The 23,438-nt window shown below is 41.4% G+C and overlaps 4 protein-coding genes across 4 annotated transcripts in view; 2 read left to right on the plus strand and 2 right to left on the minus strand.

Annotated features, from left to right (window-relative positions):
* The first annotated feature begins 4,858 nt into the window (after nucleotides 1-4,858).
* rpl34 (ribosomal protein L34) lies at nucleotides 4,859-6,913 on the plus strand. The gene is made up of 5 exons (XM_037480913.2): nucleotides 4,859-4,951; nucleotides 5,372-5,443; nucleotides 5,579-5,678; nucleotides 6,559-6,662; nucleotides 6,784-6,913. The coding sequence occupies exons 2-5, from the start codon at nucleotides 5,379-5,381 to the stop codon at nucleotides 6,866-6,868; spliced, it is 354 nt and encodes a 117-aa protein (XP_037336810.1). The 5' UTR covers nucleotides 4,859-4,951; nucleotides 5,372-5,378; the 3' UTR covers nucleotides 6,869-6,913.
* A 513-nt stretch (nucleotides 6,914-7,426) lies between these two features.
* Nucleotides 7,427-9,024, plus strand: ostc (oligosaccharyltransferase complex subunit). Its single transcript, XM_037480912.2, has 4 exons — nucleotides 7,427-7,656; nucleotides 8,086-8,179; nucleotides 8,267-8,464; nucleotides 8,613-9,024. The coding sequence occupies exons 1-4, from the start codon at nucleotides 7,518-7,520 to the stop codon at nucleotides 8,629-8,631; spliced, it is 450 nt and encodes a 149-aa protein (XP_037336809.1). The 5' UTR covers nucleotides 7,427-7,517; the 3' UTR covers nucleotides 8,632-9,024.
* A 1,617-nt stretch (nucleotides 9,025-10,641) lies between these two features.
* On the minus strand, nucleotides 10,642-18,674 carry etnppl (ethanolamine-phosphate phospho-lyase). Its single transcript, XM_037479530.2, has 13 exons — nucleotides 18,527-18,674; nucleotides 18,087-18,205; nucleotides 17,485-17,644; nucleotides 16,350-16,424; nucleotides 15,894-15,987; nucleotides 14,676-14,792; nucleotides 13,801-13,883; nucleotides 13,275-13,500; nucleotides 12,527-12,681; nucleotides 12,064-12,153; nucleotides 11,561-11,691; nucleotides 11,332-11,402; nucleotides 10,642-11,138 (listed from the first exon to the last, which is right to left on the minus strand). Exons 1-13 carry the CDS (start codon nucleotides 18,583-18,585, stop codon nucleotides 11,037-11,039), a joined length of 1,482 nt encoding a protein of 493 aa, XP_037335427.2. The 5' UTR covers nucleotides 18,586-18,674; the 3' UTR covers nucleotides 10,642-11,036.
* A 489-nt stretch (nucleotides 18,675-19,163) lies between these two features.
* Nucleotides 19,164-23,438, minus strand: part of LOC119222380 (collagen alpha-1(XXV) chain) — a 117,046-nt gene continuing 112,771 nt past the window's right edge. Inside the window, exons 37-38 of the mRNA XM_037478989.2 lie at nucleotides 23,337-23,375; nucleotides 19,164-22,947 (exon numbers count right to left, since the gene is read on the minus strand). Of these exons, the coding sequence (XP_037334886.1) occupies nucleotides 22,945-22,947; nucleotides 23,337-23,375 (42 nt within the window). The 3' untranslated portion in view covers nucleotides 19,164-22,944. The remainder of the gene's footprint in view (nucleotides 22,948-23,336; nucleotides 23,376-23,438) is intronic.

Here is a 23,438-nt window from a genome sequence, read left to right on the forward strand (position 1 = left end):
TCGTGACCCCAGATCTTTAAATTGAATCTCCCGATAATTTTCCCTATCAAATGAGATCCCATCCAGGCCCTTGTCAGCTCTTTTTCCAACAATGGCCCACAGAGCACACGCAGCCTGGCCTCCATCCCACAGCACATGATCTGGGTGCATTTCCAGGCTAAAAGTGATGACTGGTTGCAGTGTATGCAGTTGTGGTGGGAAGGAAGGGGTTTTTGGAGGGGTGATGGTGCCAGTTGTTTTGATTTGCCTGAAATTTGTACTGTGACGAAAACAACAGAAATTTCCATGGTGGCCCTGCCCCCCCGGCCGGTCTACCCTCGCTTTGGCCCGGCAGCTAAATCCAAGCCTTTGTGTCCCACATAGTTGTATGGATTTGTCAGCAATGGGACGGGGGCAGCGGGGAGGGGGTAGATAGGGTGATGATAACCAAGCAGGTTTTTCCGGTGAAGAGGGAAGAACAATTGACTGAAACAATGTATTGAATTAGCTCCATCAAACGAGTCCTATTTGTTCATAACTAACACCAAAAAGCAGTTTGGTCCTGCAGATGAGGAAAGCAGTGAAATTGGAGAGTCCCAAGATAAGCTTTTTCTAAGAGACTTCGGATTAGATGTTGAAAGCCCCATATTAGCAACCCCCTCCCCTCCCCCCCCCCCCCACCACCACAAGTCTGTACAAAGAGGCTTGGACAGACCACCTGCCCCTTAGGAAAATGCAGTCAGCAAAACAAAATGGACACAGGCACCAATGGGATGCTCCGATAGTGAATAGTGCATCAATGAGGCTCTCAAAACAGATGAGTAAATGTATTCCAAAAGACAAATGATCTGCCTCTGAGTTAAAACACAAAAGCAAGATTGTTTAAAAGGTTAAAATGGAAGATACCATTTTAGCTGAAAATCTGGTTTGGAATATTCAATTCAGCAAAAGCTCTAAAAAGAGATTATTGAATTGATAATCCACAGGCAGGACTGATCACTAAGTGCTAGAGATGATTAGGTACCAGCTCATGGTGTGAAAGTGAGACCCTACTTTTGCAGGTGGTCCTTTGAAATCCATTGCAGCCTGGGTCATTTTGAAGGGTTGTCAAATTTGACTTGATGATGTTTCCATACGGAAGTAAATGAGTCTATTCCACCATACCATTATCTATTTTGTTGTGCAATATTTCTTTTGTATTGCATATATTATTTGTAATTTTTTTAATTCTGGTGAGAAAATTGCTGTATTTATGCCTTTATAATGCATGACACTCCATCCAGGCTGTAGAGACAGCTCCGTGAGGATGTACTGTGCTTTCAGCTCAATGCTAACGTCAGTTCGCTAGCGCCCTCACAATGTCGATACAAACATGCTGAGGTTTGGCAGGTACAGTAGGGTTTCTACTGCCGACAGTGTTAACGCAAGAGAATGATCATGCTTAGATTCGCTAAATAGCCCTCAACACAAAGTGTCTGTAGATTTGCTGGCATTTGGCTATAAAATCATTGGGCCAACTAAAATGTTGAGATTGGAGGGAAATATTTAACTGATGATGAGGCTTTATGAAAAGAATAGCAGGGGGCTCAACATTGGGCTTTTGTAGAGAGCAGGTTCCAGTCTATTCTAGGATATGTTTGATTTTACTGTACAGTTTGCTACGATACTAAACTTGGAGTCATTGCAAACTAGATTGCTTGCATGGCTTTTGTGTCATCAGGATACAATCTAAAAATGTTCCGAAAACTACAGGACAAATTGTTACATTTGACTGTTAGCTACATTGTATATTAGAGCCAAATGCTTGGTCTTAAGTAGATTTCTTTGCTGGGGTCATGAGGGTCACGCTGTTACAAAAATCCAATAAATCTTTGCTTTTTGTGCCCTTACAGAATGTAACATGCATGATAATATCAGACAAGTTCATATCCTTCATTCCACATTATCAAATGCAGAACAGATGACATGTGCACTGTCGCCCCATGACCAGAAGTAGCGCTATATGGCGAGTGATATTTCATGGCTCTACATCCATGATCGTGGCCACAAAGATCAGATTTGTTTTCTTCGGTTATCTGTCATTGAGAGGTCTGATGTGAAGGAGGGCAGCATTGATACAGGATGCGTGTTGCATTATAAGGTTAATCCTTAGGTCAACCACCACACAGATGGGCTGACCTGCTGGGTTGCAGGGATGAGGATGGTGGGAGAGTGGGGGAGGGAGTTAAAAAAATATCACCGCCGCCCGTCTGATCACAAAAAGTAGTGAGCTCGGGCAAAAAAATCTGACAACTGAAATAAAGTTGAAAAATGTTTCATGCTCTGATGTCATTAGGAAGGGGAAGGCAGAGCTGTAATCCTATTTTAATCGCAGTGGATTTATTAAACAGGAGCAGCAGGTTTAAATCTCAGCAGATTACACAGAAGGCCCAAGGAGACGTGGAGAGGGGGGCCGGAGAGGCTTGCGTAATGAAGTGCACTTAAGGTGATATGGTTCATCTTTGACTGGTCAGGACCACTTTACAAGTAGGGGCTACAGTTACTTCTCCAAATATGAGAAAAATGTAAATGCTGTGGCAGTAAACCAAAAGGTTAATTATCAAACCATCATGAATGTGATTGAGGTTATCAAATGAATGCATTTATATTTTGCTGGGAAAAAATTAAATTAAATAAACTATTGAGATGTCTTTGAATAATTACTTCTGACAGGATTAAGACAGAGTGCCTGCAGATGTTACTAATTATTTGGACTCATGTGTGTCAGTGTCTCTTGGAGTCAGCGCAAATCTCCTTGGCACCCTTTGTAAAAGACCTTGATTCTTGCAAAAAACGGGTTAATCCCAGGTCGCCTGACATTAGGACTTAATCAAATCAATCCCTGAACAGGACATGTAGAACAAGCTTTAAACTCGAGAGGTCATCAGTAATCAAATGTTTCCAAACAAAAACAATGGGTGCAGTGTCTTGTCTTATTAACTTAAAATGTTGTTTGTTACAATAAATGCATCAACTTGGGCCAGAGGAACAATATAAAAAATATATATGTATATATAAAATTGTGGGAGAGAATCTAGTCCATGTAAGAGAGCCATTTATCATGAATTCACAAGTTTTCTATATGGAAATGTACCTCTGTTGAGTTAAACACATGAATAGCAAGAATTTATCTCCAATTGTCACCTTAAAATTAACCATCCAAATCCACATCCATCTTCGTTTTGTACTTTTATGAACAGATCCCAAGGTTAAGCACAAGCTCATTTTTTGCCTTCAGCCTGCATGGGGCATGTTCTTGAAAAACTCTTAAAGCGACAGCGCTGCCTTTCAAAAGGGTCGGTACAACACTTTTTTTTCCACCTCCCAGTTTAGCGTTTTTTTATCATTGAAATAATTGAAATATGAATTAACACAAACATAGATTTAAAGCAAATTATTTTAAATGGACACATGATATTAAATCAGCAACAGAATATGGTATAACATGTTTAAGTGTGTATATTATATATTTAAGGGTAATGTATTTCTTAATTAAAACAATATACCCAAGTGCACTGATTTAACTCCAAACAACATTGTCAACTGATAAACTTTCAGCCAATAGGGAGTTCTGACTGGTTGAAGCATGAAATTAGACAGTTTGTTTTAATGGCCTTAAAATGAATGTGTAACGGGCCAACCATTGCCACTGAACTTTGCATGTGCCAATTATTTTGCCTTAAAGGATGCCAAGCTCACCATCTGTTGGCTGTGCTTGGCAAATGTCTGTTTTGTGACACAACACCTCTTTGATAGGGAGCCATTTTGAGCCTGCTCTCAATTTAAGAGCGTCACAGCGTGCACAGGAGTGTGGTACCTGGACATTGGTTGGCAGTGTGCATGGCATCTACATTAAAAAAAAACATTCGGCATGACACAAACTATGTAGGATTTTGGCACTTTTTGAATTAAAGTCTCTTACAAGTGGCTTTTTAAATAGTATTAATATATATATATTTAAATACAGCTTTGATTCCTTTGAAATAGCTTATTAGATAATCAACATTTGCATTTTTATGAAACTATTTTCATGTATTTTTAAATATTTGTGCAGGTTTAAAAACACACGATTTTTATTAAGTCATGCCATGCCAAATGGAAAGAAAATATTTACAATTGATCTGTATGCTACCCATGTAAAACTGGAAATTACTACGGAGTAGTAAGGTGCTGTTAACATGGGAATTAACTTTACATAAGACTCCTGCGGGATCGGTTCAATTAAAACCTAATCGACCTCCTTGTGAAACAAACATTCTTGAGGAAATCCAACATTTTCATCGTGCTGATTGATAATATATTAGCGTAATGAAAAAGTATATATATTTGCGTTAAGAGGGACTATTTTGAAACCAAATGGGTTTGTATGCTTCACAGTGCCAATCCACACTGCCAGGTATCATCAACTAGCATAACACTGCTGCCGTCTACTGGACAATTCACAAATTAAATTCAAATTAAGGACTAAAATTGACTCCTGTTGGCTTACAATCACTTTGCTCCCAGGTTGTGTTAAGTAGTCTTTAGTTTCTTGGAAGAGTAAACTCATGATGAGCCTTTTTAAATTACTAACAAATTACTCGCCAAGTAAGTGCAATTAATCACTGTAGTTCCAGGTGTGTGGGTAAGCAATGTCAGCATGATCTTTTGTGCATTTTCACAACATTCAATTGGCATTGATACATAGACACTTGTTTTTTCGAAACAAAGGGATGCAATTGGTTGTCATCGTTTGTATAATGAATTACGTTAGCTTTATCGTTCTTTAATCAAATAAAGATCGCATACTTTTGTATAAACTCACCCATGTTTGTAGTAAAAACGGAACACCAGCAGGGAGCACAATAACAGGGGACACGCTTGAAGCAGCAGAGGAACTTTAAGCTCGTCACATCCGCCTTGCTCCTTCCTCTTCCGGTTTCGGCGTTAGCAGGTATGGCGGACCACTGCTTTACTCTGCAACATAACGATTTCAAAATCCAACGTAATCCTGCGTTTTAAAAGAAAAAGTGTTTGACGCCACGCACTGATTATACTTTAAATACGTTTTACTTTCCAACGATGTGACCATTGTGTTAATATTTGTATTTGTTGGATATTTTAAAGATGACCGAGTCCCTTCGGCCGCTCTCAGTATATTAAGTTGCCTTCTGTAACGTTCGTGACCGCAGTTAAATGCTACGCTGAATTTGTCTGTTCACACCGAATTAAATAGTAATAAATAATAAACTAAACGGTCTGTCCGCTTAATCCAACATGTTTCTTGTATACCCGAGTGGTGATGGCCGGTGTGGCTAACGGGGTTAGCATGCTAGCCTCACGTCCTAACATGGTCTTAACTTTTGTTTCTCAGACTCAAGATGGTGCATCGCCTGACTTACCGTCGTAGGTTGTCCTACAACACAGCCTCCAACAAAACCAGACTGTAAGTCGCTTAATGTTTATAACGTCCGTGTCTGCTTTTGGCCGCCTTTTTGGGGGAAGCTGACATAAACACCGTATCCTCTTCACGACTTGACCTCGTGTGTAAACACTACAGCTGATCGTCGTTGTGTTGCAGGTCCCGGACTCCCGGTAACCGCATCGTGTACTTGTACACCAAGAAGGTGGGCAAAGCACCCAAGTCGGCATGTGGCATCTGCCCAGGAAGACTGCGTGGAGTAAGTAGAACCGTTGTGCTCTCATGCAGGGGCATGTAGGGTGACTGTGTGGAAAGAGGTGCCCCTCTTGGAAAAAGATGGGCAGCAGTCGATGACGTTCTTTCCAGATCGAGGACAAAGTGATAACTCCACAACTATGGAATATCTGTGCTGATATCTTCAGGTTCCATGTGCAATGTCTGATGTGGTGAATGTATCCTCAAGAGTGTGCTTTTACTGCTGTCACAATATCAACACAGCTCCAATAGCTTGCTTTTTAGAATTTAAACCGGGACTATCTGTAATAGTTAAAAACAATGAACAATGATTCAGATGTTGATCTGATCAATCAAACTTAAGGACTTTGTTGTTGTGTCCCACTGATACTGATTTGAAGATTCTCTCTTTACATTGTGAAAGTACACAATGTAAAGTAACACAGTATTGGTAAATACATCTTTGAGTGCCATTTCAGGTGTTAATTTTATTTTTTCAAGTAATGGCAGTATTCAGAAAGGATGGAGAAATACTGACTACCAAATCTATATGTAGAAAAAATATTTTATAGCTATACAAGAGAATGCAAAACAACATATTTCCCTTAGATTATGATCATAGTATTTAGCGATATCACTTTAAAAATAATTGCACAGGTCAGAAAACAGTATTGTATTCATATGTAGTGTCTAACAAACTTCATTCCTCTTCAGTTGTCTCCTTCAATGTTTTGTTTAAAGCACACTGTTCAACGTTTCCTTTTGTCATTTCTGAGGAGTACCCACAGTGTGAACTTGCGTTGTTTTCTTAAGCATGCAGATTGGTTACATTCAGTGCAGCATTTGAATATTTTTGGGATAACCTTCCTCTATTGCCGGTGTCATGGACCTGTTATGTCTTTTAGGTCCGGGCTGTTAGACCACGGGCTCTGATGAGGCTCTCTAAGACCAAGAAGCACGTCAGCAGGGCCTACGGAGGCTCCATGTGCGCAAAGTGTGTGCGTGACAGGTAAAATCAGTTTCCTTTACGTGTTATTGGCGTGGTGCCTTTTGTCTTCACGATGAATACATTTCATTACATTGATTTAAGTTGTTAACAGCACATGCATTCTTTTCCCCATCATTCTCAGGATCAAGCGTGCTTTCCTGATTGAGGAGCAAAAGATCGTAGTCAAGGTGCTCAAGGCACAGGCACAGAGCCAGAAATCTAAGTAAAATGTGTATTTGTATTGCCACAATAAAAAATGACAAACAAATCAATTTTCTGTTGTGATTTACTATCTTTATCTAAATGAGAATGAAAGAAATCAGTCTATTAATGTAGCTTTGTTAGAAATTCAAAGATGATTACACTTGGCTGTTTACATTCAATGAAATATTTAGAATCAGTTTCATTTTTTTCAGTGACTTGCTGCTTGAAAATCAATGTTCTGAATTTATACACGAACACCCTTTTAAATAAACCGTCCTATTTGACAAAAGTGAATCTTGCGGTGCAGATTAATGATATTACGTGATTTTGTGAAAAACAATTGCTTATAGGTAAATATTTGACCTTTATCGACGGTCAGGGATCAACTCAATGTTTAAGCAGTAGAAAATCACGATCCGGTTACTTTTAAATACATGCACGACACTAGGAAAACCATATCGCGTATCTTAACGCTTCAATTATAAGATTTACATTTCTGAAAACGGGATCCACAACGTTACAATCCTAACCAGAGTATAGGCGTGGGAGAAAGGATGCTCTGCGTATGTACTTCCGGGACACGTCAACACAGTCGCTCCTCAGACGGATATCGGCCAGAGAGAGAGAGAGAGAGAGCTGCTGTTCTGTTGAGGTTGCATTTCTTCCTCAGCCATGGAGACACTATACAGTATGCCGTTCGCTCTGCTGGAGTGCCCCAATGTGAAGCTGAAGAAACCGTCGTGGCTGCACATGCCGTCGGCCATGACCGTGTACGCGGTCGTCATCGTGTCCTACTTTCTCATCACGGGAGGTAACGTTGAGTGGACGTGCTAAGCTAACGCTACCGCTGGCTGGTCAGAGGAGAATCTGGTGTGCCTCGGCATTTCACCAAATGCTAATGTGCAGTTTATGTAAAGCCAGTTTGTGGCATTTGATCTGCATTGTTAAAAGCGCACGCGAGCTCTAACGCAGTGAACGCGAGAGTAAGTTAAGCTAAGCTAACAGGCGAGCTAAGTTAGCCCCAGAATGCACCTCGGTCTATTTACAATGTGACCGTTTACCTAAATGTTATTGTGGTCCAACAGTGACGTGCCACGGTCTCAATCGGACCTAGTAGCCCTGTTGTATACATAATATACATACTGATACATAATCCGCTGTAACGCTACTCTAACTTGGGTAACGTTGTGTTGTTTTTACGCTTTAATCGCCTGTCATTCATTCTCCTCCCGCACTCCAGGTATCATCTACGACGTCATTGTGGAGCCACCGAGTGTGGGTTCAATGACTGATGAGCACGGACACCAGAGACCAGTGGCCTTTTTGGCCTACAGGTAAACCTGCAGCTACAGTCAGTCGGTGAGGATCAAGATCTTATTTGGGTCACGGTAAATTATCCTGCGCACGTTGCTTTTTTTCAGAGTAAACGGCCAGTACATCATGGAAGGACTGGCTTCCAGTTTCCTTTTCACAATGGGAGGCCTGGGCTTTATAATCCTGGACCGCTCCAATGCACCCAACATTCCCAAACTCAACCGCTTCCTGCTGCTCTTCATCGGTTTTGTCAGCGTTCTCCTCAGCTTCTTCATGGCCAGAGTATTCATGCGCATGAAGCTGCCGTAAGTCAAAGCGTTTTTTCCCTCCCACACCTGTACTATTTGATATTCTAACACCAACCTGTGCCCCGGGTCATTGATCCTGTCATTTTTCTGCTCTGCATTTGTTTGGTCACAATGTCTTAACAAATGAATCATTCGGTCTTTTCAGAGGATACCTCATGGGCTAAAGACGCGACAAGCAAACTTAAAACGACATGGATGAAGGACATCAGCGGCCAACTAAAACGCGCTTTCTATAATCAACCACTGAGGACTGAAAGCACTGACCGTGTTCAAGAAATTAGACCCCACTGCATTGGCTCCGTCTCAATCGTGTTTTTTGACTTACTCAATTTCCCAAAAAGAAAAAGATACAACAGAGTAACATCATTAAGACTTAGTTACTTACCACCGTTGTTTGGAGCCACTGGTTTGGAATCTGGATTAGGACTATATGAATCATTTAAAGGGCAGTCTAATGTTTTAAGTTGTGCGTTTTTGTAAAGAAATTGTTGAAAAAGCCTACAACTTGTCACAGTTGCATTTTTGTACAAGGATGTGAAATAAATCTCCTTTTCAGAGCTCCTTGCAGTTGTGTGTGTACTGTTGTCAGCATATATCTATAGAAATGTTTTCTACAGCAACGTGTCAGCTGCACTAAGGAAAAAATTCATTCCACTTCCTGTTTGTATAAGATAAATCCACATGAGAATTGTAATCTGGTCTCCAATAGATGGCGTCCCAGTTCCAGTAGGCAGCATTGTTAACTGGGGGGGGAAACCTTCAATATTAAGAACACTGGGCAGTAATGTGACTACAATTCTGAGCCTTTCAAACCTAATTCATGGCGTTTCCCGAGGACAAAACATTGCTTGTGGTTACAGCATTCTTAGGGATTTCATATTATAAATGAATCACAAGAGATGTTTTTTTTTCTTTGTCTTCCACCTTTACCTTCCAGTTCTGCATAGATGTTGCTTTTTAGTTCAGCAGTGCATGATGCACACACCCCATTACGCACTGCAAGTTGCAGAGTCTGCTAAAACACCTCCTGTTGACAATCGGTAATTGGTTGTAGGTCCTCTTCACCCTGTTTTCACAGAGGTGGGAATAACATTGTCAATGGGGATAAATATTTGTTTTCCAGCTATGTGGGGACGCACATTAAACACAATGGGTCAGTAATCCTCATTAATAGGAAACGACTGCTCACAATTGATGCCATTTCTTCAGTTTCAGCTTTTTGTTTTTTCCTCCCGGTTTACTTTATAGGCTGCTTCAAATCCTCTAAAACCGTTTTCATCCCACACATGACAAAATGCTGAGGTTCCAGAAGGCCAAAAAGGAAGAAACATCACATGTTTGACAAAAGCAAAACCCCCGACCTAATAATCACATCAAATGCAGCACACCTGTGCTGTCATGCAACTACATTTGGGAAATGCAGATCATGGCTGAACCTCCCCAAATCGAAATTTGGTGCAACCGATGCCACGGATTGATGGTAAATAATGGCCTAATCTCACGAAAACACTCAGGAGGTAAAATATAATACAAACCAGATATTGGAAGCGATAAAAAAGCAGTCATAAAGTGCTGCTGTACTTTCAACAATCGGACACATCAGTGACTTTAATTGATAACAAAATGCTCCATCAAAATATAAAGTACCACCACTCACCAGTGGCTTTTGGATTTGTCTATATTCATTTTCCCTCAATGATAAAAAGACAATTTGAAGACATCCCCAACATAGTAAAATGTTTTTTTTTTATCTATTCCCTTTGTCCTGAGCTGCCTCCTGGGACACTAAATGACCCTAAAACTCAGCACTAAATACTGAGTTAGTGACTATAGCCTTTTACTAATCTGCTCTTCTCAATTTTTATGGAGAATTATTATTATTATGGACTTTATTGAACTGGCCACTAAAATGAATGGCCTCTCTTGCTTTGACAGAGCAAGTAAGACAAGGAAACAAGGACGTTTTGGTATCCATGTCTGTACTCCGTTATGATGGACCGTGGGGTCACGTCCACGTTTGTTTGACCGAGTCGAATGAGACTCTGTATGCCGACAGCCTTTACTCAGTGCAGCTAAGTCACCCTGGCATGTACATGTTGCATACATTTGATTCAATCTGACCAGAGGGCAGACTTTTCTACATTTATTAACATTATTAAGTATCACACATAGTATTTTATTCAAAACACTTTAACACAAAATTTGGAATGGTGTAATCAGGTGTTCCCCACTTTCAACCCATGTAAGTAATGTTTATGAATCAGTATCAGAGGTAAATAGCAACACTTAAAACTATTGGAATATATATATATTTTTTCTAAACCTAATATCGGTTGATTTAGAAACATTTGAAATTAAGAGTACACATGTTGTATAGCGTGGTAGCTTGCATAATTTAGAGATTCAGAGGTACACGGTATATTATTAACAATGTAAAGACCTTTTTAAAATCAGGTTACCTAATAAGGCACTTGCTTTTTCTGCCAGTGCAAAATTTTAACCCAGCTCTTTAACTTGGTAAAATATAAGTGTGGGTAATTTAAAGCTTTGCCGCTGTTTGTAGAGAGTTTTATGTCCTTAGGCGTTTGGCTTGTTGAGGAACCCCTCGGCTGCTCCCTCGGTCGTGTGATAAGGCCCCCGGACACCCGTGTCCATTTTCCTCATTTGGCAGCTTGACATAAAACCATAAGAAGAGAAAGTTTAACTGTAAATCAGTGAGGTGGGAACTTGCAGACATCTGTCGTGGTTGTCCATTGTGCACGTGTCTCCTTTATGAAACATTTATGAGCCTAGAGACATTTGGTCCAAATAGTAAAAAAAGAATTCATTTAGTCAGGAAGGTCTAGAAGCATAGTCACACTTACCTGTCTTTTACTGCTTCCATTCTGCAAACTCATTGTGTTTTGCAACTTCATGCCCAACGCCTCTTCAAGCTCTGCAAACACGACAACATGTACAACGAGAGATTAGTGAGCGATTGTCTGCAACCTTTTCACCTGGATTCTTCTGAACAACGCAGGAGCCAGGAGAAGGACACGTTGTTCCAGACCACCGCAGGGAAAACAATGTAAACGTAAGTGGGCTGTGAAGTACCTGAGAGTATTTGGTCTATTTTCCCCACCACCAGGTCTGCGTCCTCTTTAGTGAAGCACATGGGGGGCTTTAATTTGAGCACATTGCGATGAGGTCCGTCAGCACTAAGAAGAATGTACTGTTCCTTTAACCTGGGGGGGGGGGGGGGGATATGAATTATTCCCTTCACATTGCATCCATTTACAATTCAACGATATTCACCGATGGCTCCGATCGTGATGTCCTAACTATGACTAAAGGTGGCATAACATGCAAAAGCTAAACATAAAACACATACATGAATGGAAATATAAAAGATAAGAGGAACTTTCAAATATTACCAACAAGAGCACACATGTTTTTTACGATTCAGCTTTATTATCCTTCTATAAATGGCTAAGCTTTAGATAGTTGTTCTTCCCAGTGCACTGGAGTCATCATTTTTTATGGGCGTCGTTATGTCAGCAGATAATTATTTCATTATTCTTATGACGTCAGTCACTTATTTAATTTCTCACAAATACCTGTATATGACCTCTTGGGCTTCCGCTGTAGCAGGAGTAAGCGTCAACCTGTCCTTCACAAGCTCCACCCCAGCAAAGAGGCCTCGACCCCTGCAGGATGTGGCGCCGCATGGGTTAAGTAGTCCCAGAACTCTTTTTCTCAGAAATGTTGCACATTGGCTATTATTTTTGCACACGGTTTTCTCCCCCCGAACATTCCTTGTTTTAGATCGAAGTGATATAACCTAAGTTAAACCGTTTAAATTATGATCCAACACCTTTTTTTTTTTTTACCTGTTTACAATAGGAGCTTGTCACCGTGATGTAACGTAATGTCACCGGGAAGTGCGAGGTAAGTCATTGAGTTACATGTTGGTTCAGGGATTATGGAAACAGGCCATACGTGTTCTGGTATTACAAGTCCTGAGTGTTCTGGATCAAACCGCAACTGTCTTTGTGGGTTGGTGTGGGTGTGTGTGTTTACCTGATATCACCTACTAACGGGTGCTTCTCCTTCTGCTGTTCCAGGAGACTGGCCAGGTATCCCCCCACACGCAGTGCGTTACCCTGGAGATCCTCTTTCTCGATCACGTCTAGGACGGCCGTGCCGATGGCACAGGACACCGGGTTACCGCCAAACTGAGATATTTAAAACCCACACACACACACACACACACACAGAGGAAAGATGACACTGCGGTTACACGCACACCACCTTGGAAAGTCCTTTGCTTGATCATTGTCAGACTCTGCAAAGGTTCAGTTTAGAAACAGGAACACAATGTCACAAAGTCAGGATACGTTTTCGGTTTATGCTAAAGTAGCAACACGTCCAACTCAATTATTTACAGCCGCTTCATTACACATCTGCAAAAGATCCAAGCTGTAGCGACCGGACGGAAAATTAATTATATATCTCTTATTGTTGTAATATTATCCGAACTGTTCTTGATTTACAGAAAGTAACTGTTATCTGACTCAGAGACCGGAATGTATCTTTTCCCATATATGGAAAACAGATGCGTTGGTACGCTCTGCAAAGAACATCACGTCAAGGAAGATATCAGGTCCACTCAGGAGAAGGGGGGCGGGGCAACAAGGATCATGTGATGTGCTCTCTGCAAGCTGCCCATTGCATTTTTTAAAAATCTCATTAACATTGCTTAAAACATGTTTAATTCTCTATGGAATTATAAAAAAATAATAGAAAATCACTTGCACAATTTTCTTACAGTGTTGAAATACTCCATTCCGGACGACATGAAGGCCTCGGCCACCTCTTTGGTCGTGACCACACATGACATTGGGTGACCGTTGCCAATAGGCTTTCCCATTGTGACAATGTCAGGTACAAAGTCTTCTCCCTGAAGCTGGAAGGCCCAGAAGTGGGTGCCGATGCGCCCAAAGCCCACCTGGACCTCATCTGCAATGAAAAGGCCCCCAGCCTTGCGGACGTGCCTGTAGAAGTATTACAAACGCCCACGAGTGTGGCGAGGAGCTCTTATTAGTTACTCATTCTCTTCATTCAGGCACAAACTCAAAAAAAGCTAGTACCTTTTTTCTTATACTGCAGTGCTGTCTTGGCTTATGTTCTTAATAAACTCTCACATATGCATTCTGGTGTAGCTGCTACATGTATTTCTGGGTGTGTAGATTCCTTTGCTGTGTGCCACGTTTGTTAACATGTTTAAAAAGCAAAAAGAAAAGGAGAACGGAGCACACACATAGACTAATCTCTGCAGTAACTTGGGTACATACTGTGCCACTTGCTGGAAATAGCCCGTCGGGGGAATGACCTGCCCGCCACAACTCTGCAATGACTCCGCAATAAAAGCGGCAATCTGTACAAGAGAAAACCATCAGGCCTATACATGGGGAAACAGGAGGAGTTCTGGCATCTTTGACCTGCCAATCGCCCTCTTTGGTGAGTGAGCTGTCACTATGAAGTTGATGGCGCAAAAACAAGAAAGAGGTCACCGTGGAACGTTTAGACAGAAAATAATGTACTGTAGGTCACTGTGGGGAAAACAAAGAAAAAGTGGCGGTCCTCACTGGGAAACAGAACCCAGCTGTGTATCTTATGAGATCAACAGAGTGCAGCATTCAATCACATAGATGTATCCATCCAGTATCACATGGGTTATTGTACTCCTTTGGTTGGTTTCCTCCTGTAGACGCATGTCTGCACAAACATCCGTTAGAAACATTCTGTAAAATCCCAGGGCAGAAATCCCGTCCCTTTCGCCAGTGGAAGCTGGGTTTTCTTGAGCTTTTCAACACACGAGTATGGGCCAACAACCTTGGAAAACAAAGAGTCCACTAGACATGTTCTTGTGCACTGGAATTTGACCGTAAACGCCAGAGGGCCTGGTCGTAACCTGAGAAAAGGGAAAGAAAAAGGAAAAGGTGGCCGATTAAGTACGTGTTCCTAAATAAAAGGGGTGATGTGCCATGTTGTTTTCATTCTCAGGGGAATTTTACATTGCATAAGACATTTTGTTTTTGTTATTCAGAGCCGTGTCCTTGAGGGGGAAAAAGAGGGGGGGGGGGGTTAAAAATGTAGCATCCAGCAAATAACATGTGTGGCCATATTTCTGAAGTGACTTCTGCTCACACAATCAAAACAACTGTACCTTGCCTCCTTTCTCGTGGACTCCGTGAATCATATCTTTGACTTCATCTGCATATGCTGAGGCCGGGTCAGGGTGGTCCGCTCTGTATTTGCCTCTGTACACATCTGGGCTGGGAGCCTGCGTAAGGGACGAGACGCTGAGATGATTACTGAGGCCGATTCACAGGCAACAGCTGCGTTTGTTTGTGGCACATCAACAAACAAAAAAGAGGCAAATAAATTAGTAGGAAAATTCCGGTATCTACTCGAACTTTGCATTGTATTTGCGTGTATAGATGGACATCTTTGTCTCAGAATGCAACACACAATGAAAATGGAGAAATTTCTCATGCAAGGAAAAATAAATTGAATTAATAAAGGGACAATGAGAGTAAACATACTTTCTTTTCAAATGACACATGTTGAACATTTGGCTGGACTAAACTCTGCAATCCATCATAGTGCGTGTTCCTCTGAGTTCATGTGGAGAACAGACATAGCTGCTGGAATGCTGCCAAGCACATTTCAAGCTAGGAACACGGCCATTTGCTTTCATCTCGTTTTACATGTCGGTCCACGGCCAGACATGCATTTTTACACCTGGCGAAGTTCGCAAAACAGCTTCTGTGGTTGCTCCCGCTACAGTAGGCGTCTCCAGAACCACCAACCGCCCCAATGACACACACACACACACACACACACACAGACTCGCAAGGTGAAAACAATTTAATTGTTCAATATTTTCGGTGTCGAGCCAAACTCAAGATTACCCTGCTGACTGCATCAAGAGGAAGTATTTTAATGATTCTCTAAAAGGTAAAAAGTGTCACTTTAATTGTTGAATGGAAACTTTCTGTTAAAAAGAACCATTCGTATGAACAGATTCTTAAAATTAGCTTGTGTGAGTGCTTTCAAAACTGTGTGAACTTTTTCTTTCACAATTCTTGCGAAGTTTGAATGTCCTCTTTGGTGCAAACAAAATTTCGGAATATCCTGTGGCTTAAGAAAGTCCTTTACTTCCACTGCTGTTAAAATGTAATGGTTTTCTTTAATCGATCTCCAAAACAGAAAATGTTCCCTCATGAGGCCCATTATTCTAGTCTAAAAACTACAAATGGTTTCATAAGCAGTCCTCGGGTTGTGAATCTGTGCTTTCTTGAAGCCTCTTGAAAACTTGTTAGTGTGAGTTAAGTCATGGCGCCTTCATAGTACGCAAACAAGGAATAGAAAAAGTTCTCACCACATGGACCGATTGGTTCTTCTTAGCATCCGACAAGTGTTGGAACTTATACGGGCTGATGTCGATGAGCGATGAGACGTGGCCGTGATACGCACTGCAAACAAAGGCCGCAGAGAAATCCAGTCAGTTTTCTCAATTGCAAAGGGCCCTTTTCACGCCATCCATTTTGCCTCCTAATTGTACCGCAGCCTTTCCAGTGATGCACACCACCAGGGCCTTGATGCAGTTAAATGGTACACAACCATAACTCATGTTCTTTATGTGTTGACAGGTCAAAATGGCTGCTGTGACCAGGGCCTTTAACGTTATGCAAAAACAATGGGAGGCAGAGCTTTTTTCACCATACAAAAGTATACAATCTATAGATAAGAAACTGAAGAAAATGACTTGTAATCCTGCTAATATGTTCGTTTTGCTCTCCTGGCACTTGAACTAAGAGAAGGCACAAACACTTACTTTTCCAACGTGATGATATCTTTGTGGCCAGTGTACTGCCATGCCAGTCGGAGGGCCAGGTCGTTGGCTTCAGAGCTGAAGTTCAAAGGGGCAAGGGTTACTTTGAGTTACTCAGTCACCACAGAATACACAAGGGAAGCCATGGTTGTCTCAAGCAGGGACTGCAGGGTATGTGAAGTGACACCTGTTCATCAAATGTCCATAAATGTGTTCTCTCTAGAGGAAGTGGAGTGATAGAAGGAATCCTGTTCGGGCGCCTTGGCCTGATCCCTCTTGTTTTTACGACATGTAATTAAAAAAGTTAGTCAGCCTCTGGCCCAAAAAGTTGTCTACTTGGACCCGTTCTTTACAGTGCAAATGGAATCACAATTGCAAAGCGACCTTAAGGCTTCTGAAAAGGCTTCCAATGTGATTCAGGAAGCTCCTATTTAACCACAAGAACATGAGTGAGGTGTCAGACGGGTCTCTGTGACTGCCTATCAGCATCTTTCACGCTAAACCTGGAAAAACCTGTTCTCGTTGATACAAGCAGGGGTCCACATGCGTTTTGAGACAGTGCTGGAAGAGCAATATTGTATATTACTGTTGTCATTAGTTTGGACACAAAAGTCTTTGCATTTCAATATTGACTTGTTGCATAAGGACTTAAAAAAAAGCAGTGGGAGGATTGCATAAGGACTTGGTTTTGTGTATTTCATAATCTTCTTGAACAGGTAATTCCTGTTCACACTGGGGAACTCCAGCAACTCGTGTAAATAAATAACCAGACCAGACTTGTCAAGTTTGATAATGAGGATTCTCCGGGGCGTCTGTGTCCCAGTTGAGAAAGCTTATTTTCTAGTTCTATCGTCTCGTAATCGTACACATGTAGGAATGCTGACCTGATATTTTAAATTTCATTTATTACGTCAACTTTATGTATTTGTTGTTCATAATTATTGTACTTATAATCCACACGGGCAAGAAGCTGATGTAAAGAAGATGATCTGCCCCAACCATAATATTCTTTCTTCCTGATTACAATCAGCCAAACATGTCTGAATTGCACCCTTTTATCTTCCAGAATCCTCCGTTTGAGTAACTTCAGAAGGCACGCCTAAATGATTCCTTTGGTAAAGCCAGTTTGACAACATACCCCGAGTTGACAAAGTAGCACACCGAAAGCTTGTCGGGCAGTGTGGCCTGCAGCCTCTGGGCATACAGGACGAGGTTGTCGTGCAAGAAGCGCGAGTTGGTGTTGAGCACTTCCATCTGCTGAGCTCCCGCCTTCACGACATCCGGGTGACAGTGGCCCACTTGGGAAGGGAAGAAATGATGCACACAGGATTAGAACCGGTCCTCACGGTCGGGACAAACACATGCTTTTAATCATATGTTACCATAACATAACTGGTATTAAGAGGCACGTCATTGGAGGCCACATGCTTAAATTAAAGAGTGGTGAATGTGGTCGGTGAGGAAACATCTACAAGTAGCACAGCTCAAGTAATTCCAAATGGGGTGGACATTATGTCCCAACTTAGCAGAGCAGATCTTTTGCTCCAATCAGGCTGCTCATGCACTCCAGTGGAAAGCAGTCCCTCAAATATAACACCTTAAGCTTTGGAGGCACATTTGAATGCCAGCCTCACGCGATCAGCATTTATGTAAGCGAGAACAGCCTCCTGTGTGGCTTCCGTTGGACAGAGAGTGGTGTAAAGTAGGGCTGATTATACTCGAGTGTGCATGTGGGCTTACCGTGCGCCACATTGTTGATGCAATCCAGGTAGCGCTGTCCTTTTTCATCATACATGTACTGGCCTTTGGCTCGTACAATCTTGACTGGGTCATGGCTGAAGAAAATCTTACATGATGGCCTGCAGAAGAGCCAATATCAATTATGCAAAATGTGACCCTTTACTGTGATTTAGCAGGTTTTAATGTTTTATTAATAAAGGCAGAACAGTAATAAATACATTGAAACGCATATAAATGAACTGCTGATAAGCTACAAATACGCATTCTAAATAAGGAATATAATTAAATTAAAAGTCGAGGGCGTTTTCAAACTCCAGTTTAGAAAATCTAAAAAATATTTCACGCCGCACCTCTCGAAATGTGTCACAGTAACTAGTCTGAAAAGTTCACAAAAGTTGTGAAGCTGCATAATACCGCAGTGCCACTGCAGTGTCACTCACCCGATGTGCTTCTTCCGCAGGTCCATCGTCTGCTTTTTCACAAATATTTCCGCAGCCATTGTGCTGGGTGTCGAGCGCTTTCCTCTCCACTGACTCGAAGATAAGCAACATCTGCCCGAGTGCTGACGACCCAGCTGTACCTGCTGTCAAGGGGGCTGTGCCACGCGCAAGTAAAAAAAAGCCCGCCTACACGCGCGCACACGCCTACGCCACCTAGCGGCAGAGTTGCAGCGGAACAGCGGCTCGGGTGACGTCACAACAGCTGAGCAGCGAGATCTCCGGCTGTTCGGCGCACAGCTGGCAGGAAGGAAAAGCGTGTGTCCTTTAATATATATTTCCCATTGATTCGATTTCATTTAAGGATTGCCAAATTATCATTAAAAAACGAGCCAGGTACAGTGCGATACAAATAATAGCTCCACATCAGCCAGCTCAATAGAAACAGCTTCCAGACATCAGTAATAATAAATCTAATCACATAAGAGGATTGTAGAACACTAAAAGGAGTTGTATTAGCATGCAGGTGCATATAATACAATCGCTCATGTAGAGAACGTCATAATAAGAGTAATAGTAATTGAACTACGACCCTCAAAGGAATAAAGGATTAACATAAAAGCAAGTCCAATGTTTGATGTAATTGAAAGACTGTTTATTTGGCTCTGACAGTACAGTAATACGAAAGGTCATCTTGAAATATAATAGCGTGTGAACACCAGGGTCTTTAAAGAAATGTCAATCAAGTGGGTAAAAAAACTGAGGAATACAAACACAGAACAAAGTGAACAAATACCACAACCATAAAAAAGCCATTTTAAAAGAGAGCCATAAGGTGAAATTTGCTGTTATTTTGCTCCTGAACCAGGACTGCGTTTGATCTCGGAGAGCATGTGGCAAACACTTATTTCAGTAAGGCTGCGGTGTATTTCTGGTCACAAGTTTTTCAATTACCTTTCAGCAATATAAGATGTGTTGATGAGTGGACTTTGGGTGTAAAGCTAGTTTTTCTTCAGAGCAAGACGTGACTTTTCTGCAATGACACACAACCCACTCCCACATAGTGTGGCTTTTTTTTTTATCATGCAGTCACTTTTGGAGCCTAACCTGAACTCTGCTAATACTGATATGGATTTTTTTTTTAAATTATTATTATATTTTGGCACATCTGCGACAAGCAGAATGAAGTAATTTGTTTTTTACGTAACAAAAAAAACACCACATCAATCTAACAAAAAACAAATAAAATAGAATTTAAAAAAATACAAAAGACAAAAACTGAGCTGCACATGCTAAAGGTACAGCAACGTGTCAAAGAAATACTGTAACAAAATTTGGAAATGAAAACAAATAAAAACTCATTGCAAAAATGTAGTAGATATTGAGTAATGGAAACAACCTTTTTTAAACACGGGAGAGGAGACAGAATCTGAGGAAATATTTCAACCAATCAAAAATTGAGATTTAATGAAAGGTCCTTGTTAACATTTGTTTCTTTGTCTGCTGGTCAATAAAGCAGGTAGTGGTATACAGGGCAGCACGACTGATCAAATAGAGCTATTAGAAATCACAATGATGTGATGGTTCAGCTGCGTATGATGCTACACACATTAACCGAAGTATGAATTGCACTTCTTGTCAAATGAGAACAGTCTAACAGTACATTAATAATCCACTATACATATATCAAACTACATTCAATGCAAAGAGAGAAAGAGAGAAGAGACAACGTGAGAAAAAGCTGTGATGATCACAGGGCCTGTCAACACTCGGGCCTACTTTGTTGTCACAGATAGCGTTTTGACAAACAAAATTAAATAAAAGTAGACAAACCACTGTAAGGCATATAATCTGGATTAAATGCTCAGTGACTACACACTGGTCTGGTTCTTTTTGTAAATGTTCACCATCCTGCATTTGCAGCACTAATGCAAATTCATATGTGACGTCTTCGGATAATCCAAAATGCTTCAGAATATCAAGAGAGACGTTGTGGGAACTGAGAGCAAAAGCCAAAACAACTGAAAGGAATGCTGTTTAGAACCAAAATGCCTTCATTTAGGAAATTATAAAAAAATAAATAATGACTTGCAAGTAAAATATTGAGAGAAATACACAAATATATGCACAGAAACACTTGAAATTGTTACATTAATAAAACCCCAACAAAAAACAAACCTGTGGTGAAGTTCATGCCAATAGAGCGCATCAACTGAGCCGTTGTTTACCTTCTGTTAGACAGCATTATAATCTATACAGATGTACAAGAACTGTACAATCAAACAGAAACCTTATGGGAAAGATTCCTCTTGAATTGCGCTGTGGTTGCTGCTACATCACAACAAAATGTTGGTGTTTCTTCCCCGGTAAATCATTATAGCTGGTTAAAAATGTCAAAGAAATAAATATATCAAATGTCACCTCGCATAGCACCTACTATGTCAAATGGCAATTTGAAAGTAAGAAATATGAAATGGATAAACTATGTTGAACTATAAACTTATTGTTGCTTTTTCTTGCTCCATCTGATATGGAATGTGACATAAATGTCCACCAGTTAGACTATGGTGTAATAACGGAAGTTAACCGATTACTGTCAAATTTAGCTTTTCTTGCACTGAAAAACATGTTTTCCATATTTTTCTAAAAGAACACATGAGGTGTGAAAGAGCAGCATCATCATGCCACAGAGATTGTTCTGTTCGAAGTGACCCGACAACAGCAACAGTACGTCTGGCTGAATCCGATTAGTTTGAGCTAAAGGAGCCCCAGCGCTGAAACAATGCTCAGTGCGTCCTTTAACGCTCGCTTTCAATATTTAAGAAATCCACAAGTATTGATTGCGTACATGCAGTGAATTGACAACACTGTACAACTATAATCTCACACAACAAGTCCTGAATGAACAAGAGGCGTGTTTCTTTTACAATGCTGGATATGTTTTACGCAAACAACATGCGCATCTTCAAAACCGTAAAATCAGAGGCAGTGGAGATGGAAGCGGTCACCTCCCTGCTATTTCAACATTGTGTAAAAATGATTCCTTTTAAAAAAATAGTGAGTGTCATTTCAATACCCTCCCCACACCTCACTTGTTCTTACATAGCTTACTCTCCTGAAATAAACACCATTCCAATAATTGAAAATACAATATAAAGTTAAACATTTCGGATAAAGGAATGAATAAAAGCTTGAGGCACCAAAGGCTATCATACACAAAATACAAACAATGTCAAAGAATGAGAGCAGAAGGAAGAAAGAAATGGACATGTTTGCATTCTGTCATCGCTCTCTGTAAATGTGGATGCCTTCGCTCGTTCGCTCAGCCGGATGCGGGGCGGCTGATCTCCATGGAGATCGACGGGGCTCTCAGCGGACCCTCCCGCAGAATCCATTTTAAGGGCCCCCCCCCCCCCGGCCCCCCGAGCGCATCCGCAGCGTGCCCCTCCCATCTCAAATCCGTGTGAGGGCTGAGGTGTTTTCCTAAACGGGGGAGGCCTGCTGACTTCTCCCCTCAACGTGGGTGTGGGAGGCGCCACGCTGAAGACGAGGACGCTAAAGCCACACGAGGGCAACGGTGAAGACCTGCTGATATCATACCCCCCCCCCCCCCCCCCCGTGCAGGGCCTTAAACCACAATAAAGCAACAATAACCAACAGCTTTGCTTTCAGGGGTGGTGGTGGGGGGGGGGGGTTCAGGCTACCAGCCACGGCGTGATTCCCTTGGGGAGATTAAAGGAAAGCAGAATTGACTTATTTAGAGCTGGGTATTTTTTTTGTTTTTTTTTAATGTTAGTGTTGTTTTTCTTCTCCGCAAAAGCCGTGATGCAACCACAAAACACTGACATGTATGTACAGTACATATAAATATAGTTTCAGTACTACTCATGCTTTTGCAGGGTCAGAGTTGCAATGTTCTGTTTGGCACAGTTCGTTTTCTTTTCTTTTTTTTGTTGTTGTGTCTTTTCAAAAACGGTGCTGCATGAGCAGGCGGCGAGCTTGGTGAGACCAAACAACACAGAACACCTAGCGTTTGGTGTTAGAGAGCCAGTCCAGATCCCACTCCTCTTCCTCCTTCCTCGACCTCCTTTCACTCTTTGCGAGTCTGGGCCGGGCCGCGGAGCTCCGGTCTGAGCCATGCAAAGACCACGGAGCCAAGTTCTGCTGCCAGCCAAGGATCTGAACTCCAACCACGATGTGGATGTGAGAAAGCGGGTAACACAAGTCTTTTTCTGGTTTTCCACACGGGCGATGTGAGTAGAAGCAGCTAAGAGCGTGAGGCGCGGGACGGTTATCTCTTTTTGTTTCTGTTGTACACATAGACTTCTTTTCTTTTACATATATTTTTTCCCATTAAAAAAACTATAAATACCATAAAAGAAGCATTATTTACAAACTCCATGCGTTTCAGGTTAGAGTGATCACTGCAAGAAAAAACACAAGAGAGAGAAGGACATAAAGATGGACAGTTTTTCCACAATGTTTCATGACAGAGGTGTCAAATCAGGTTTTTCACACAACAACCAAACGTTGTTACGACTTATTTCACAGAAAACCCATGCGAACACAGAGAAGCCGAAAAACCGACATGACAAAAACTGACACAGAGCAAACAAAATATGAGGAGCACTTTTCATATCAATATAAAGAGGGGAAAAAAGTTATCAGATAACATTCGAAAACCTCTGATTCCCCTTTCCAAACCGTTTAAATGAACAAAGTTATACTGCAGATGTAGCCTTATATTTCGATCACTTTGTAAGTGCATAGGTGGCCTCCTGAAATGGGAATTGTTTCTCAAATGTAGTCTTACCTTCTGCCAGCATCCAGGCATTGGTAATCCATCCGGGCCCTGTTTGGAACAAAGCAGCAGGGAAGAAAAAACAACCATGAGGACTAAAACAGGAAGGGGCGG

This window comes from Pungitius pungitius, chromosome 1, assembly GCF_949316345.1.
Source record: "Pungitius pungitius chromosome 1, fPunPun2.1, whole genome shotgun sequence".
Classification (NCBI taxonomy): domain Eukaryota; kingdom Metazoa; phylum Chordata; class Actinopteri; order Perciformes; family Gasterosteidae; genus Pungitius; species Pungitius pungitius.

Coding starts and splice junctions, on each gene's coding strand:
- rpl34 (XM_037480913.2), top strand. CDS start 5,379: ATGGTGCATCGCCTGACTTACCGTCGTAGGTTGTCCTACAACACAGCC. Junction 5,444..5,578: donor GCCTCCAACAAAACCAGACT/GTAAGTCGCTTA, acceptor GTTGTGTTGCAG/GTCCCGGACTCCCGGTAACC. Junction 5,679..6,558: donor GCCCAGGAAGACTGCGTGGA/GTAAGTAGAACC, acceptor TATGTCTTTTAG/GTCCGGGCTGTTAGACCACG.
- etnppl (XM_037479530.2), bottom strand. CDS start 18,585: ATGGCTGCGGAAATATTTGTGAAAAAGCAGACGATGGACCTGCGGAAG. Junction 16,425..17,484: donor TGCTACTTTGTCAACTCGGG/GTATGTTGTCAA, acceptor TTTGAACTTCAG/CTCTGAAGCCAACGACCTGG. Junction 14,793..15,893: donor AGAACCAATCGGTCCATGTG/GTGAGAACTTTT, acceptor TCCCTTACGCAG/GCTCCCAGCCCAGATGTGTA.
- ostc (XM_037480912.2), top strand. CDS start 7,518: ATGGAGACACTATACAGTATGCCGTTCGCTCTGCTGGAGTGCCCCAAT. Junction 7,657..8,085: donor CTACTTTCTCATCACGGGAG/GTAACGTTGAGT, acceptor CCCGCACTCCAG/GTATCATCTACGACGTCATT. Junction 8,180..8,266: donor GTGGCCTTTTTGGCCTACAG/GTAAACCTGCAG, acceptor GCTTTTTTTCAG/AGTAAACGGCCAGTACATCA.